Below are 14,890 nucleotides of genomic sequence, written 5' to 3'. Positions count from 1 at the left end.
CAAACAAAAGTTCACCAGAAAAGTGTACCACAAAGAGATGCTTTTAGTTAAAAGCACATGACTTCACAGAATCTAAGAGTGCCTTACATTTTATGCTACTCACAATTACTTGCAAGACTACACACAACATTAAAGAAAATGCTAGTCCTTATGTTTAGAGACACTCATTGCTAACTCTCAAAAAGAGTCCTTGAATGAAACTTTGAAGAAAAGTAACATGAAAACCAGTAGTCAGGAAAGTCATTAGGACCAAAACCAAATTCATCAAACAAGCTAGGGAACACCAGAAACTGGTGCTTTTTCCAACCTCATGTTTGACTCCTCACTGAGCTATCAAGTACACTGCAGGGTTTCAGTTTGCCACTCCCAGACCAGTGAAGTTTCATTTTCAGTGGCACCAATGGGCTAAAGGGGACGCCATGTTGCATCTTTTTGTGTTTCTTTTGTCTATTTTTGCAACATTTTCAGGAGCTCCTTGCATGTACCACAGAAAATTATAAATTTAGGGCATATAATGAATTACTATTATTGAAATATCAACATTATGATTTAATAATTTCAAAATATTAGGTAAAAGATTAAAAATAACATTTACATACGTGTGTTGCTTGCAGTCAAATATATTGTAAAACTAAATAATATTAAAGCGTGTCTTAAAAATCCAGTTGTTTGATCAAATATCATCACTTCCAGTTCCAACTCCAGTATCTAAATACATAGGTCCTCCGATATTTCCAGCAAAGCCCTCAATAAGAGCAGATTTCATATCCTCCGATGGTTTCCAGTGCCGCTTCCTCTGGTTGATGAACCAATTGTTGATTTGCTTCTGGTCTAGTCCTGTTATCTCTGATAATTTCAACTTCTCCTCCTCCTGCAACACCGCACACACTCTGTTTAAACATTCTAGCGCAAGTTTCCAGCCAGAAAAATATGTATGAGAGAAAAAGAATAATGCAGCTTTTTCACCCCTATAGTAGGGCTGTTCCGTTAGTAGTAACCAAACGGTGACTGAAAATATCTCCCAATTACAAAAAATAAATAAATAAATAAATAAAGAAAAGAACACTCTTCCTCACACATAATTTAAAAAACAAAAAAGATTTAAAATGAGTTCCAACACTCCTTCCATTGCTCTTACCTCATTTTTTCTTTGTAACATATAAGTTGAAAACAAATCTTCAGAACCTTCTTGTTTTAGGACTTAGTTGAGGGGGAATACAATACAATAATATACTTATTGGTGGTCATGGTTTCAATGCATAACTGAATTAGGGTTCAAGGACAATCCACTCGTTCACAGAAGGGTGTGACGCTGAACAACACTATTTTCAATGAACACCCTAATGAGAGCAAACAAGCAATTACAAATGAAATGTTTTAAGTCCTTGTAATTGAATTAGAATACTGTTTCTCTCACTCCCCTTTCACAAAACACCATTGAAATTCATCTCATATGGCATTGGCATACATGATAAGGGAGATTTGCCAGCAAAAAGAGGAACAAAACAAAAGGTGCTAAAGTAATTAACTTGTACTGCAATTACCGTAGGATATGGCCATCTATAATGATTGTTCCACCAATCTACCAGTGTCATCCTTGCATCTTTTGGTAGCTTTCCCTTCTTTCTTTTCTTCAAGAATTCTTTTCTCAAACTGCTCAAATAGCCACTGTACTTGCTCATGAGCATTACTTTGATGTCCTGGCTTGGACGGCCACCCGTAGATTCTTTACTAGCAGAAGCTTCCACCTCCCCACCACTTAACTCTTCCTCTGAAGTCCCAGCAGCTTCATCTGAAAAGAAAAGCATATAACATGTAAATTGTCATGTAAACATTCAGCTATTAAGGACATCTACCAGGACACAAGTCAGTCCACAAAGTATCTATAAAAGTTCAAAAACCTGGATAAATTTTAATCATATAAGTGACCCCAATGGGAGCTTATACCAAACAAATTAATAGGTTACAAATTTATTTTCTCAAAATAATAGCTGCATGGTCCTACATGATGGAGTCCTACATGATGGAGCTGCAAAAATAAGATTAGATTAGATATTGCCTTCTTTAACAGTCAATGTATTATCCAAAGCGTTTTATAGTTGAGCAAAATTCACCTTGAACAAGCCATCAAAATTAATTATCATTGAAACCCGCATTTCTTAAATTAGATTTGGAAAAAACCTCTCTGATCGAGTTTTAAATCCTATCATTCATTGATTAATTAAGTGGCCAAATAAACTGTTAGCCAAAGAAAAGGTGGATAAAGGTGGAGCATCATTAAGAAACATTTTCAAGTAATAATGTTATTATCCATAATTTAACAAACTGACAAGTTTAAGTGATGATGGACCACGGCTTCCATCTATCTTGTAAAATGCTGAATTGAATGTTGCTTTTGTTCGGAAGAAACTAAGTCTCAAATTATTATTTTTAGAGCAATGCATACCTGTTATTGTCTCAAATGTACCAAGAGACAACATTGCTGAACAAGACACAGTGGGTGATGTACGGCCAGTAACACATATTAAAAATAATGAATGCACTCATTTATATTTTAAAGAAGGCAATTTTTGGTGCTTTACCTAGCTAGAATCATTGCAGAAAAAAATGAGGGAAAATCTAAGTATGAGGAGAACTAGTGATGCACTAATTTCTGTAAAACATCAACATGGCAGTGTAGGGAAGAGAAATAAAGGCCCAATATATTATTATCTTCACAAAGAATTTCAAGCTATCTAAAGTTCATTATTGCCCAGGGTGGAGTAACCAGGTCCTGGAAATTAGAGATCCACCATGCAACTGTTATTACTGCTTAAAGTGTAAACAAATAATTCATGAAACACAAGAAAACTCAAGCATGATAGGAAAATAGGTAAGAGGACAAAAGGGAACAGCAGAAAAAAAATATATTATAGATGGTACAGTCCATAGAACTTACTTTAAGGGTTTTCAACATTTCAACTCACTCAGAGAGAAGGGAAAAAAAACTATTTTTTACATGCACAGTAGCAGGAGATTGAACTCATTAGAGACTACACATTCATTGAATTTTTATTAATGCAAAAAACAATATTACCCCTTTACCAATTATAGTTCTATTATAAGGGCAAATATATCATTTTGAGACGAGAAAATGCACGGTTAAAAACTTTACCAGAGCGATAATCCAAGGTTTTTGTCAGGGCTCCTTTACAGAGATTACTTAGCTGTGATTCGATGTTGCTTAAAAACGTTGTCGCTTCATCGAACGGCTTTGATAGCTCCTCTTTGTATGTATGAAGAACCTCACAATATGATTCCTTCAAACAAACCAACAGATACCAACAAGACAAGGGAAGGTTATCCAATGATTTAGAATATTGAGATTCATGCAACAAATGTTCTTCCCTTTTCCTTACATTTTCTTGAGAACCAAACAAAACATTTAGAGATAAAAAGGACTTGTTTTTCAAAGACAAAAGGATCTTTGAAGTACCATGAACTCGTCAAGTTCTGGATCAGCTCCTATCTCACTGCAAGAGCTTATAGGGTGGTTCTGTTGGCCAATTTCTTCAAGAAGAGAGGCCAGCTCAGGCGGTGCTCCAACCTATATATATATATATATATATAAATTACTCAAAGATCAAGCCCCACCATAGTTTCTCTAGCATTGGAGATTAAACAAGATGGATTTTTTTGTTGTTCTTTTTTGACAACCAGTCAAGCTTGTAGCAGACTATTACTAAAGTATATATAAAAAGAAGCAAAAATTATTATGATAATTAATTATAAAAATAACCAAAAAAAGTTGAAAACAAGTAACCACCTTTTGGCATTCTATGTAAGCAGATACTAGGTTTGGATAACGTGGGTGACTGGCGATCTGGGTCTTGATCAGATCAGACATATCTGATCCAGTGGCATCTGTATCAGCTGTTTGATGATCAAATTGAAGCAAATGATCGACTGGACTGGGAAAATCAGCGGTAGCAGCCGCATTAAAGTTTGTTACAGCAAAGTTATTAACCTTTACAACATCATTTGAACACGAGATTATAGGATCATCAAGCCTGTACAAGTCCTCCATGGTCTTTTCACACGAAAGGATAGGTTGTAAAGTAATCAATTAAGCTCATTCCCTGAAAGATCTAGGCAACTTTGGTTTTAAGTACAAATCTCTAAGTTGCCCTAGAATATCTAATAAAGATCTTAGACTAACACTAGACATGCAAGCTTTTTAATACTCGAAAACCAATAACTTATTGTCAAGAAACTAGTAGTTGAAGAATCCAAGACAAAGATAGATAACATATAGCAGAAAAGAACTAATTATGTTGGGAGCTTAATTAGCTGAAGAATCTATAGCCGCCATTGGAGAAACCAAAGCAGGTGAGTTTTGAAAGAGTAGCAGAAGGGCAAAGATAGGAAGCAAAAACATCTAAGCTTCGGAAAAGTGGTTTTATCAGACATCTTAGTTGAAGTTCAACTAATGAAAAAGACCAGACCTTGCTTTCTTTTCCAGGATGACCTGAGAGAAAGAATGTTGGGTGTTGATTGCTTTTTTACACTGTGAAGAGAGGGGTAATCTGGATACAGCAAAAAAGAAGGGGGTGGTCTCACCACACGTGTTAACACGCTCTGCAACAGTGTAGAATTAATTTTCAGTGATTTATTTATTGAAGCATTTGATTTTGATTTTATAAAAGCATTTCCTTCCTTCTTCTTTTTTTTTGGCTCTAGGGAGTGAGTTATGGTCTCAACTTTTTGCCCGTATTTATATATTTCTCTGTGCAAAGAGACGAGATTTTAACTGTGACATGACATTCTGCCAGGTTTCATCTCATTGGTTGTCTTACTGAGGATTGTGGGTCCCCAGAAATAAGTGTAATGGACGATGCTGTTCACGTACTGTGCAGTTACACTACCCTTCTTTTCTTTGCTTTTCTTTTCAATCGTCCTTCCCATGCTATGCTAGACAAAAATCAATATCAAAATTCTACCACTAGTCATTTTCTTATATATATATATATATATATATAAAATATATATGCTGAATGCTGATGGGTTTTCACATGGCAAAAATAGAACAACGAAGAAAGAGAAGGATAATAACATGGTAATGGAGGAAGGTTAGATATAATAAAGAAAAAATAGAGGAAGTGAAAATTAAAAAAAGAATATCTATATATATATATATTAATAAAATAATGCAAGCTTCTTGGGTGAGGAGTTCGGCAGAGACCAACTTGTTTAAGTTTGCAGCCTGACCTACAGAGACTACCATGCATCCCTAGTCCTCTCAGAAAGCACTCAGACATACTCGAGCTTCTTTTGCAGAAAGCAGTACTGCCCATCCTCATAACATGACAAAACAAACTCCAACTTCGATTAAATCACTTATTTTTCAACATTAAACATTGCCTGCATGAACTAATTAAAATTATTAATGGAATCAATTTAATTGGTAGCACAAAAATGATCTAATTATGAAATTAGTTTTTTGTATTCGGATGAGATTTAACACGGTCCAGGTTTAATCAAATGAAAGAGAAATTTGATTTGAGTATATATTTAGTATTTCATTTTTTTTCTTTTAGAAGAAATTTTTAATTTTTAAATAAACAATATACACATTTATTATTGAATTAAATAGTGTCTTTAGTTGAAAGTTTTGTAGATGTTTCTGAATTATTGGTGATATGATATTAACAGTTGTATAGTGGTGAAATTGTTTTTGTTTGGTCCAACTTTAGGGATGCATTATCATTTATCAAATAGTTCATCTTTGTAAAACCTAAATTAATGGAGGAAAGAGACTTTGAAAAGAAAGTTCTGATTTTACCCTCTCCCTGGGACACAATGTATGACATTAACTCCATCTCTTTGGGTGATTGCTTCCTTTTTTTTTTTTTTTTCTCCTTTGATGCCTCCTTTTTCTTTTCTTTTTTTTTCCTGGTTAAAGTGATTGCTCCTTTAATCATTAGTTTTGTCTCCAAATGACAATTTATTATTGGGGTTTGCTTGTAATAAAAGAAAATTAAAGATCAGTAGTAAAAATTAGTCAAAAGGAGCAAAATAATACTAAAATAAATAAGATATTCAACCAAGAAATGATTTTTTGGACGACAAAATGCAGCAATAAAAATATTTAAGACATCAGGAAAGTGCAAAGGAAGGCCAAGGCAAATCTTTGACTTGATATGCCATTCTTTACACAAACAAAGCAATAATAATTTGATTTGATTATTGTTTTAATGGATTTAGATGCTAAATAAATGTGTTATAATCCAAAGAACATTAGTAAAGTATTTGGGTGGCTGCACATTTATCATGACTATTAGTTTCAAAATTATTTACAAAGGTGGATAAATGATTCTTGGGCAGGTGCGAAACAGTAACAATCACGAAATGAAAATGATAAGACATCCCCACCTTTTGGGATATAATTATTTGAGCCTTTTCACCAAAGCATGATAATGTTTTCATGATCATGTCTCAAATATATTTGTGCTCTTCCTCTGTTTCTTTTCTAACCTAACTTGGTTGAAATAGATTTAAGTTGCAAAAATATGGGCTGTGTTCGATTTGATTCCTGAGCACTTATATTATTACACACGTAAACAGCACAAATGCTTCACAATATCAAATGAAGAGAAGGGTAGGGTAGTTATATATAAGTTTAACCAAATTAAAATATATATATATAATGATATAAATAAAATAGAAAGATATAAAAATGACACATTTAAAATTTTTAAACACTTTTAAACAATCTGCTCTCATGAACTGGTGGTGAAATGTCTCCTGTTAGTTTTGGATCCTTTTTCTCTCTCTGGGCAGTAAATTTTCATGAGGATACCTTTGATAATATGGTCCACTGTTACTCACGACTATAATGGTCCATCCAAACAACCCAACCTACCATGGACCATCCACGAAAAAAAAGGTCTTGGACTTGGACCCGAGAGAGATTGAGATTTTGTATTTGGGTTCAAGAACGTTTAATTTGGAACGATTGATCAAAGAAAATGAGAATAAATTTGATCTTATATGCCCATGTGTAAAACTAGCTCTTTGAAGAGCAAGGTGAAGCCCCCAAGCCTCATATTGTCAGTTAATTTCAAACCTAAGGGTTACAACTTACAACACAACATTCCAGTCACTTCCTACAACTTTACAACATAACAACTACGAACGATATCATGAGCCTTCTTTAACACCCTGCTGCTTTAAGGAAGTTATCAAAAGGGCTAGCAGGAGGTAACCTCATTGCCAAACATGGGTCTAGTCTCGAGACAGCTCCATTAGAAGCAGCATCGTCGCTTGTTATCTGTATAAAGACCAGCAAACAAGTCAAGAAAGAAAGCAGATCATGATTGAGACATAGCAATGTTAGTTGTCATTAGGTTTGCTTTGAACCATAAACATTTTGTGTAACTAATGAGTCATGAGAAGTGACTGATGTTTCTGTTCTTTCAATAAATATAGTAGTCAGTCTTTGCAGCTTCATTAGAAATAAAGAATGTTGTCACCGAAATTTCAACGAATTCCATATTTACCTTCCTAAGCATCATGTGTCTATCAGCAGGAGCAGTTGGTAAAAACTTATCAGTAGCTCCATGTTGATGCTTTTCATTGGTCAACCAATTCGATAGCTTCTTCCTTGTACCTGTGCCAAATGCTTCACATTGGCTAGCCATGGTATCATATGGAAGGGGTGACGTAGAGACAGATGTTGCTGCAACTTGACCAGCTACCTCAAGTGCCTAAAAACAATCAGTGTGAAAAATTATGCTTACACATAAATCTATGGCATGAAAATGCAGAGAAATGGGGATTGTTGGAGGTTACTAGAAAAGGTTTATAAGAGATTACCGATTCCAGGAGCTGTCCGATGCTAATAACGTGAGAGACAATAGGGGATGCTGGCACTTTGGGAATGAAGCGGGAAAGGTCAAGAACAGATGCTTCACTTCGTGCATCATCCTCAAGCAATGAGCTTGTTTGGACATCCTGCTGCATAACCAGTTACCATTAAAGGTTGATTTGGAAAACTAATTACTACTTAGTACTACAAAAGAAACATTAGCTGGGGAAAAATGTGGCTGATTGCACAGGAGCATGCCAAATACTGTTCACTGTTTCACAAGTCTAAGTTAATTCTTGAGTGCTTCAACATTCAAAACTTTTAACTTTCTCAGAGAAATGTAAAAATGTACAAGCAACAAGCTTCTCTCAGGTTATAAGTTGATTCATAAGGACAAATGCTAATCCTATGGGCATACCTCATCAAAGGAAAGTGATTCTTTGGAATGGGAAATCATTTGATTGTGGTCCAAGTCAAGTATAGATTGTGGGCCAAACATGAATGCATCATCAGGTGTGAATGGTTCCAGCAGCTGCTTTGTAAGATCATCTATCTCCAGCTTAACAAGCTCAAAAAATTAGAGTTAGAAAGTTTTATAGAGAGAGGGGGCACTTGTTAATAGCATGTCCTACCTCAGTAATCGTAGATAAATTCTGAACCAAGATATCTATCATGACATTGTTGGATTCATATATTTTATCCCGCAACTCCAATAGCAAAGAAGAGGCCAGTTGGTTATCAGTAACAGATCCATAACCTCTGACATCTGCCAAAGGCCTTACAAACACTTGAAGGTCTTCACTGATGCCCAGATGAGGATCAGCCTGAAAATAGATAAGAATGACTGTAAATAAGTGTGATTGTAATGTACTGACATAATAAGGAGTTCTATACCACAAAAACTGCCAACTGTATCCTATTTCATAATGGCAAACAGTTCTTAAGATAAGGCAATTTAAGGACAAAGCAACTTACGTCAAATGGAACTATGGACTTAATAAGATCATTTAGATCAGGAATTTGATACATCTTAGCTGCAAACATCAGCATGCCCATTGACAGGACAAGAATTGATCTCTGTAATGCTGGAGTTACCATCCCTGACACCACAGCCACATAAACAATAAAAGAAAAAAAGTAAACAAATTAAACATCCTATCTGAACAGTGAAAGCCTGTCTATTAATAGCCCATACCATAGCTAGGGTCCAAGGAGATATTCTTTAGAGACAAGGGAAGCTGGAAGAAGCGGACCACAAGGTTGTCATTAATGTTCTGTGACATCACAATTTAAGAGACTGTTAGATGTCAGATGAAGAAAAAAACAATCCATGCAGATTAGTTTAGTTAGCGGTCTTTCATCATATGAATTTTCCTTGATAAAAATTTGTCGTCGTGCAGACCATCTCATGATTGTGTAGGCAGCTCTCAGCTGCCCTAATATGTTTTAATTAAGAGAAACCATCATTGTCATTAAGCAGGTTACAAATAGGCAAACTGATGAAATGGGTAGCAGGTGCAGGATTTGGATTAACCCTTTACTATCAATTGTTAAAAATGGTTTAAAACCAACCTTCTGTTGACCAATTAATTGACTCCTCACTCAACTCAAACTACCATGGTCACTCTGGAGACGGCCAAAAAATAAATTCAGAAAAAAAAGGTTCAGATTTCTATAAGGCTAACACCATGTAGCATTTCAATATACCTTCAAGCGTAAAGAAATTATTGTCAATGCAAAAGAGTGAGCTATTGCTTCTATGTTTGAAGGCAAATTATCAGGAAGAGTAGCCTGAATCCAGAAGGCCGACAATAATTGCATTGTCTGATCCTCTGTTAGCTTCATGATATATGGTTCCTGTGAAAAAATTATTAGACCATATTGATTCTATCAAAGACCAAGGCTTAAACTAGATAATCACATATAACCTAATCAACAAAAGAAGAATCTGCTTACTGCCTCAACCATGTTTGGTGCAGCTGTTCTGTCAATAATAGAGGTTATATTGTAGATGTTAGGGGAACTTTTGAGGATATGCCCCTGCTTCCGGTCCTCTTCCACAATATCCTTCCCTTTTAAATCATCATGAACATTATAACCATTCTTTTCCATGTTGATGCCATCCTTTTCTCTTCGGAGCTTTTCAAGTAGCGCTGATATGGATGCAAATGCAGAAGCATTGTTGGAATGCCATCTTCTTGGTTCACAGACATAACCAGAACGCAGAGATGCAACTTCATGTCGAGGACGATTAGAACTTGGAATAAGAAGAGCTGAAAATATCTGGTGTGCTTCAACACGGGCCTCAACAATGGGATGCAACATTGCTTTCAGCAGTTGGACAAGAAGTGCTTCCGGAAACATCTATGTGAGAATGTTTAGAAAGTGTTTCAATGAGCTGTGACTAAGAACAATTTCAATCACTGTCCAAAATAGTTTTCATAAACTAAAATGTCTAGATTTTTAGTGGACAATACATACAACAGCAATTTCAAGAAATTGTGAACATAGAAGGTAGGGAAGTAGGCAAAGGATACATAAAATTCAACAATAACAGCAGGACTAACAGCACATAAAATGGACATTACCTGTTGTGAGCAAGAGGAGACTAATGCTAATGAAATCATATGAGCAAGGACCATCAATGATCCAATCGTTGCTCGTGCAACAAATCCAGAAGAAGGCAACTTCTCCAGTGATATTGCCATCATGTTGAACAGGGGTCGTGCATCATCAATCTAGTAAAAAAAACAACAGAAATTCAAGTAAACTAAAAGCATTGTATAAAACACACAAGAATGTACCAAAAAAGACTTCAAAGTTACCCCTTTTGCTATTTCCAGCAAGCAATCTTCAATGGAATTTTGAAGCAAGATATTTAGGTTAGACTCCTGCTCTCCTACTGATTCAAGAGTGGCTTGGAAACTTTTCCTCAGATGCCTGCACAGGTCACTAACAAAGCCAATTTCACCCAGCACCCCTCTAGATCTAATTTGCCTAGCTAAAGCAGCTGCAACTTGTATGATGTAAGATTTTAGTTGAGGATCGTGTGCCACATTTTTGTGGTCTAGATGACGTACAACAGCAGCTAAAATCAGTTGTCGATTCCCTGAATTCAAAAGCAAAGTCAGCAGGCAAAATCATAAAATTTTCCAACACTGATCATTTTTGGTAGCTTAAGAAAAGTATGATAACAAATGTACCTGAAGCCTCCCAGTAGGACATATCAGACAAAACCACCATAGCCAACCCCTGATGAGGAACCCAGTGCTGTCTAGAATCAAAGTACACAAACATTGGATCCAGTACTTGGCGCAATGTTGTACTCTCCTTTGCCAGCTCAACCATCCTTTGGATACAAATTTGAGCCCAAACTTTAGGTGTCTCAATCTCTTCCCTATAACAAAAACAAAAAAAAATTAGGTAAATGGTTTTTTTTTTTTTTTTGGGGGGGGGGGGGGGGTAGAAAAGTAGAAAACTGTGATGTCATCCCAATGTTCCATAAAATAGTTTGTTTAATCATATAAAAATTCCCCTTTACAACAATAAAACACTACCTTGTCAAAAGAGAGGGATCCTTCTTCTCTGGTTGAGGCCTGATAATCATGTTGCTAGGGCCGGCATCACAGGCAACAGTTGCACCTCTACCCTCACATCGAACCACTTCATCCACCCAATTATGATGGGGTTCTCTCTCATTATCATCTTCACGATGTGTGTCTAGCTCATAGTTATCTAAAGTGGCATGTACCATCTGCAGTTTGGATACATCATAAGTTAAAAGAGAGAGAGAGAGAGACAGAGAGAAAAGGAACAGAGGGGGGAGATGAGGGACATACAAGAAAATAACAATGAGATCCACTAACCTCATCAAGAGCAGCAAAAATATATGAATATTGTGCCATGAACCAGACCTACCAAGGAAAAAACGGACAAGCCTAATAGGTAAAAAGACATTCCAAGTCCAGAAAAAAATTTAATAAAACAAAAGTCAACAAGAAGGCAAATTCCAAGTAAAGAGATTCAACATTGAAGGAAAAAGTTTGAAATTGAGAAAGTTACTTACTGAAAAAAATTAGAAATGGAAAAGAAAATGAACTTTTTAAACTACCATGGCAGAAAGGCACTGCAAGCTAGATGCCCTTAAGCAACGTCTTTGATGTTCTTCCCCATCCTCACATGCCAACTTACACACTTTATGAACAAATTTTTCTATGTTATGAATGTAAGTTCCATCAGCCTGTTTATACAACAGATCAAAGTATGAGTACGAAAATCTATTAATAATTACATTTCATTAGAATATGAGAAACAAATTTGAATATACGGTATCCACTCCATATCAAAAACAAATTTCTTATTGTCTACGAGCAAATGCATCCCTTGTCAAAAGAATACTTCCAGCAGTACATTACTTTCATATCAGATAGCAGAAATGGTTATATGCCATCCTTTATTTTCACATGTAATATAAAGAGTAAATATGTTCATGACCCCCCCTATGCAAACCCAAGAAAGCATATGTTTTATATGTATCCCAGCCCATTCAACTCTACTTAATCTTTTCATAAAAATAAGATACCCATAGCTTGGTTGAGTTATTTATATTCTGATATGGGTGACATGAGAAAGCCTCTCATGTCATTCACATTGCAAACTTTATAGCATTCTTAAGAAAGTTTTCGATACCAATCAAGATGTAAGGTATAACCATTAAAAAAGATCTCAAAATTTTACATATTCACAAAGATGTAATCATTTTAGTATTTTTAGTTTTCTCAAGGAAAAGGAAAAGGGTCAAGGAGAGGAAAGTGACCATTAACCTGACTATAGATAAACCTAGTGAAAGTTTGGCATCCAAGGATCCGCATGGCATCTTGCTTAGAGTTATCGAGCAGTTCGATAACAACATTCAGCAAGTTAACAGCAAAATATGCCCTACAAGGTAAAAAACCAGGATTTTATCATACAAGAAAAAGCATTATAGTCAATAACTCCCATACAACACTCAGCAATACAATGAATAACAAAACATAAAAACAGGAAATGATTACTTACATCTGTTCTTTGCACATGCAAAGCAACTTGTTGTAAGCCTCTGTAACAACATTGATGTATTTAATGTGCTCATGGCGCAGCTCTTTGTAGCATCTTTCTTCAAGGTACTTGGCAATCTATTAAAAGCAGAGAAATCCACAAGTAGCTCAGTGTATGTGCAGAAAATTTCAAGGCTATACCACCTTTTACTTGCAAACAAATAAGAAAGATAGTAATTACAACCTTGGGAATTCGGAAAGGATTTTTGGCAGCATATTCACATAGCTTGGCAATTTTCCTTTCATTGGGAGGAGCATCCTACAATTTATTGTGAGGCATTAACTTTATAATTCTAGCTTATCAAAAAGTAGATAAATTACAAATTAAACTATGAGTCTTCAGAAATGCACCAACTAAACTGCTAATTAACCAGATCTAAGAATTTTCCGTTATTTCTCTTGTTCCTTCCAAGATCCAACCAAAGGATCAAGCATTTTTAAAATTATAAGACTAGGTTATCCAGCATACGTTAAATAGTTTTACTAACAGCCATAAAAAAGCAACCAACCATACAGGCGTGTATTTTTATTCTATTAACATGCAATTATAGTACTCAAATGGCATTGGAGTCACAAAGCCAAGAACACTGGACAACCATAGTCACAGCAGCAAACTAGTCCCCCATTCAAAAAATAAAACAATCTAGCAGCCATTCTGGCATATTACAGGACTAAAGATTCTCTATTGTTACCCCTACCTTAAAACTAAAGTACTCAAAGCTAGCTAACTTAAATGGCCACATCCAAAACCCAAATATATATAAAGATTGCATTTGCAGTTTCATCATCAACACCATTACCAAAATTTATAAGCCAAAAAAACAGAAAAGAGTGGACACTTACAGGAGACTTGGGGAATATTTCAGACAATAATTTCTTGTAACGCTTAACAGGTTGTCGAGATCTTGACCTCAAAGCAGGACAACACACACACATGCTTCCACAAGCTGGGAAGATCTTCCTGGAGATGAACCCCATTTCTGCACATGCACAAAGGAAAAATTTTACACTTAGAAAAAATGAAGAAACCTAAAACAATCTCATCTTTGGTTCTCCAAAGCATGAATCATCATTTCAAACAAACAAAAATAGCAAATTTAAACCACCCTTCCCCTAAAAGAAGAAGGAAAGAAAGAAAAAGATTAAAAGGACAAAAAGCCAACTAGAGTATACAACAAACGATAATCACATTGCTAGAGATCTCAGATAACTACAAAAAAAAAAAAAAAATCTATTCCAAAGGTGAAAAGGTGTAAAAATCTGAAATTGAAGTATAGACGGAGAAAAACATCAAAGAACAAATCATAAACAGCTAAAGGATAAATTTTAAGGTAAGACAATAACAAAGGTGAACTATTTGCACCTGAAACAGTAATAACGCTTGTGGTTTTTATTTTTTGCAAAAACAAAAATACCACGATACCCAAAACTAAATGCAGAGGCCAAAATACCACCAACCCACAAAAGAAAAACAATCAAAAAGAGCTTTAATAAAATTTATGATACAAACATGAAAGACCCTTCTTTGAAAGATGATAATTAATGGGATAAGAGCAAATAACAAGAAAATGCACAAACCTTGCCCTGCAGCGGCTGGCAGATCTGCAAGAGCCAGAATCCAGGCAGAAATGAAATAAAACAAATGCAAGAGAACAGGCTACTAGGGGGAAGTGATCAAAGAGAAAAGACGCGTGGTTTAAGAGAAATTAAAGAAAGAAACATGAAAGAGAAAGACATAGAGAAAGAGAAAGAGAGAGCACAAGCAAAATCACGTGATAGGGTGTCAGGTTTTGTAATTTATGTTCGGGTAAAAAGTGAAATGTCTTGCGTTTGTGTCAGAACTTGGAAGACCAAAACTCAAAGACAACATCCAAAGTACTTGTAATGCCAACGACCGCAATTTTTCTTTCTCCTTGATATGTTTGAAAATTGAAACCCAAAGAAAAAA

General features: G+C 35.4%; 2 protein-coding genes across 6 annotated transcripts; both read right to left on the bottom strand.

Moving 5' to 3' along the window:
- Positions 1 to 504: 504 nt before the first annotated feature.
- LOC111294111 (homeobox protein knotted-1-like 1) lies at positions 505 to 4,724 on the bottom strand. The gene is made up of 5 exons (XM_022887288.2): positions 3,806 to 4,724; positions 3,476 to 3,586; positions 3,155 to 3,299; positions 1,545 to 1,792; positions 505 to 871 (listed from the first exon to the last, which is right to left on the bottom strand). The coding sequence occupies exons 1-5, from the start codon at positions 4,064 to 4,066 to the stop codon at positions 674 to 676; spliced, it is 963 nt and encodes a 320-aa protein (XP_022743023.2). The 5' UTR covers positions 4,067 to 4,724; the 3' UTR covers positions 505 to 673.
- A 2,284-nt stretch (positions 4,725 to 7,008) lies between these two features.
- Positions 7,009 to 14,712, bottom strand: LOC111294172 (protein SEMI-ROLLED LEAF 2). 5 transcript variants are annotated; one of them, XM_022887373.2, is made up of 20 exons: positions 14,521 to 14,712; positions 13,786 to 13,922; positions 13,127 to 13,201; positions 12,905 to 13,020; positions 12,670 to 12,784; positions 11,958 to 12,086; positions 11,713 to 11,760; positions 11,404 to 11,600; positions 11,050 to 11,243; positions 10,672 to 10,955; positions 10,435 to 10,584; positions 9,803 to 10,210; positions 9,554 to 9,703; positions 9,042 to 9,120; positions 8,822 to 8,946; positions 8,479 to 8,670; positions 8,265 to 8,405; positions 7,855 to 7,995; positions 7,539 to 7,745; positions 7,009 to 7,309 (listed from the first exon to the last, which is right to left on the bottom strand). In XM_022887373.2, the coding sequence occupies exons 2-20, from the start codon at positions 13,918 to 13,920 to the stop codon at positions 7,193 to 7,195; spliced, it is 3,003 nt and encodes a 1,000-aa protein (XP_022743108.2). In that variant the 5' UTR covers positions 13,921 to 13,922; positions 14,521 to 14,712; the 3' UTR covers positions 7,009 to 7,192. The 5 variants fall into 5 exon arrangements, with proteins under 5 accessions (XP_022743108.2, XP_022743109.2, XP_089599157.1 ...); XM_022887374.2 differs by having other exon boundaries at positions 7,855 to 7,992; XM_089743031.1 differs by having other exon boundaries at positions 7,855 to 7,992; positions 14,306 to 14,618.
- Positions 14,713 to 14,890: the final 178 nt, after the last annotated feature.

This window comes from Durio zibethinus, chromosome 14 (assembly GCF_047325235.1).
Source record: "Durio zibethinus cultivar Kanyao isolate XHJ-2024 chromosome 14, ASM4732523v1, whole genome shotgun sequence".
Taxonomy (NCBI): Eukaryota; Viridiplantae; Streptophyta; class Magnoliopsida; order Malvales; family Malvaceae; genus Durio; species Durio zibethinus.
Note: the sequence above shows the minus strand (reverse complement) of the source record. Positions and strands in the feature narration are given on the sequence as shown.

Coding starts and splice junctions, on each gene's coding strand:
- LOC111294111 (XM_022887288.2), bottom strand. CDS start 4,066: ATGGAGGACTTGTACAGGCTTGATGATCCTATAATCTCGTGTTCAAAT. Junction 1,793..3,154: donor AACCTTGGATTATCGCTCTG/GTAAAGTTTTTA, acceptor TTTTCTTTTCAG/ATGAAGCTGCTGGGACTTCA. Junction 872..1,544: donor ATAGATGGCCATATCCTACG/GTAATTGCAGTA, acceptor GCGGTGTTGCAG/GAGGAGGAGAAGTTGAAATT.
- LOC111294172 (XM_022887373.2), bottom strand. CDS start 13,920: ATGGGGTTCATCTCCAGGAAGATCTTCCCAGCTTGTGGAAGCATGTGT. Junction 10,211..10,434: donor TCTCCTCTTGCTCACAACAG/GTAATGTCCATT, acceptor ATTCTCACATAG/ATGTTTCCGGAAGCACTTCT. Junction 9,704..9,802: donor CACCAAACATGGTTGAGGCA/GTAAGCAGATTC, acceptor ATTTTTTCACAG/GAACCATATATCATGAAGCT.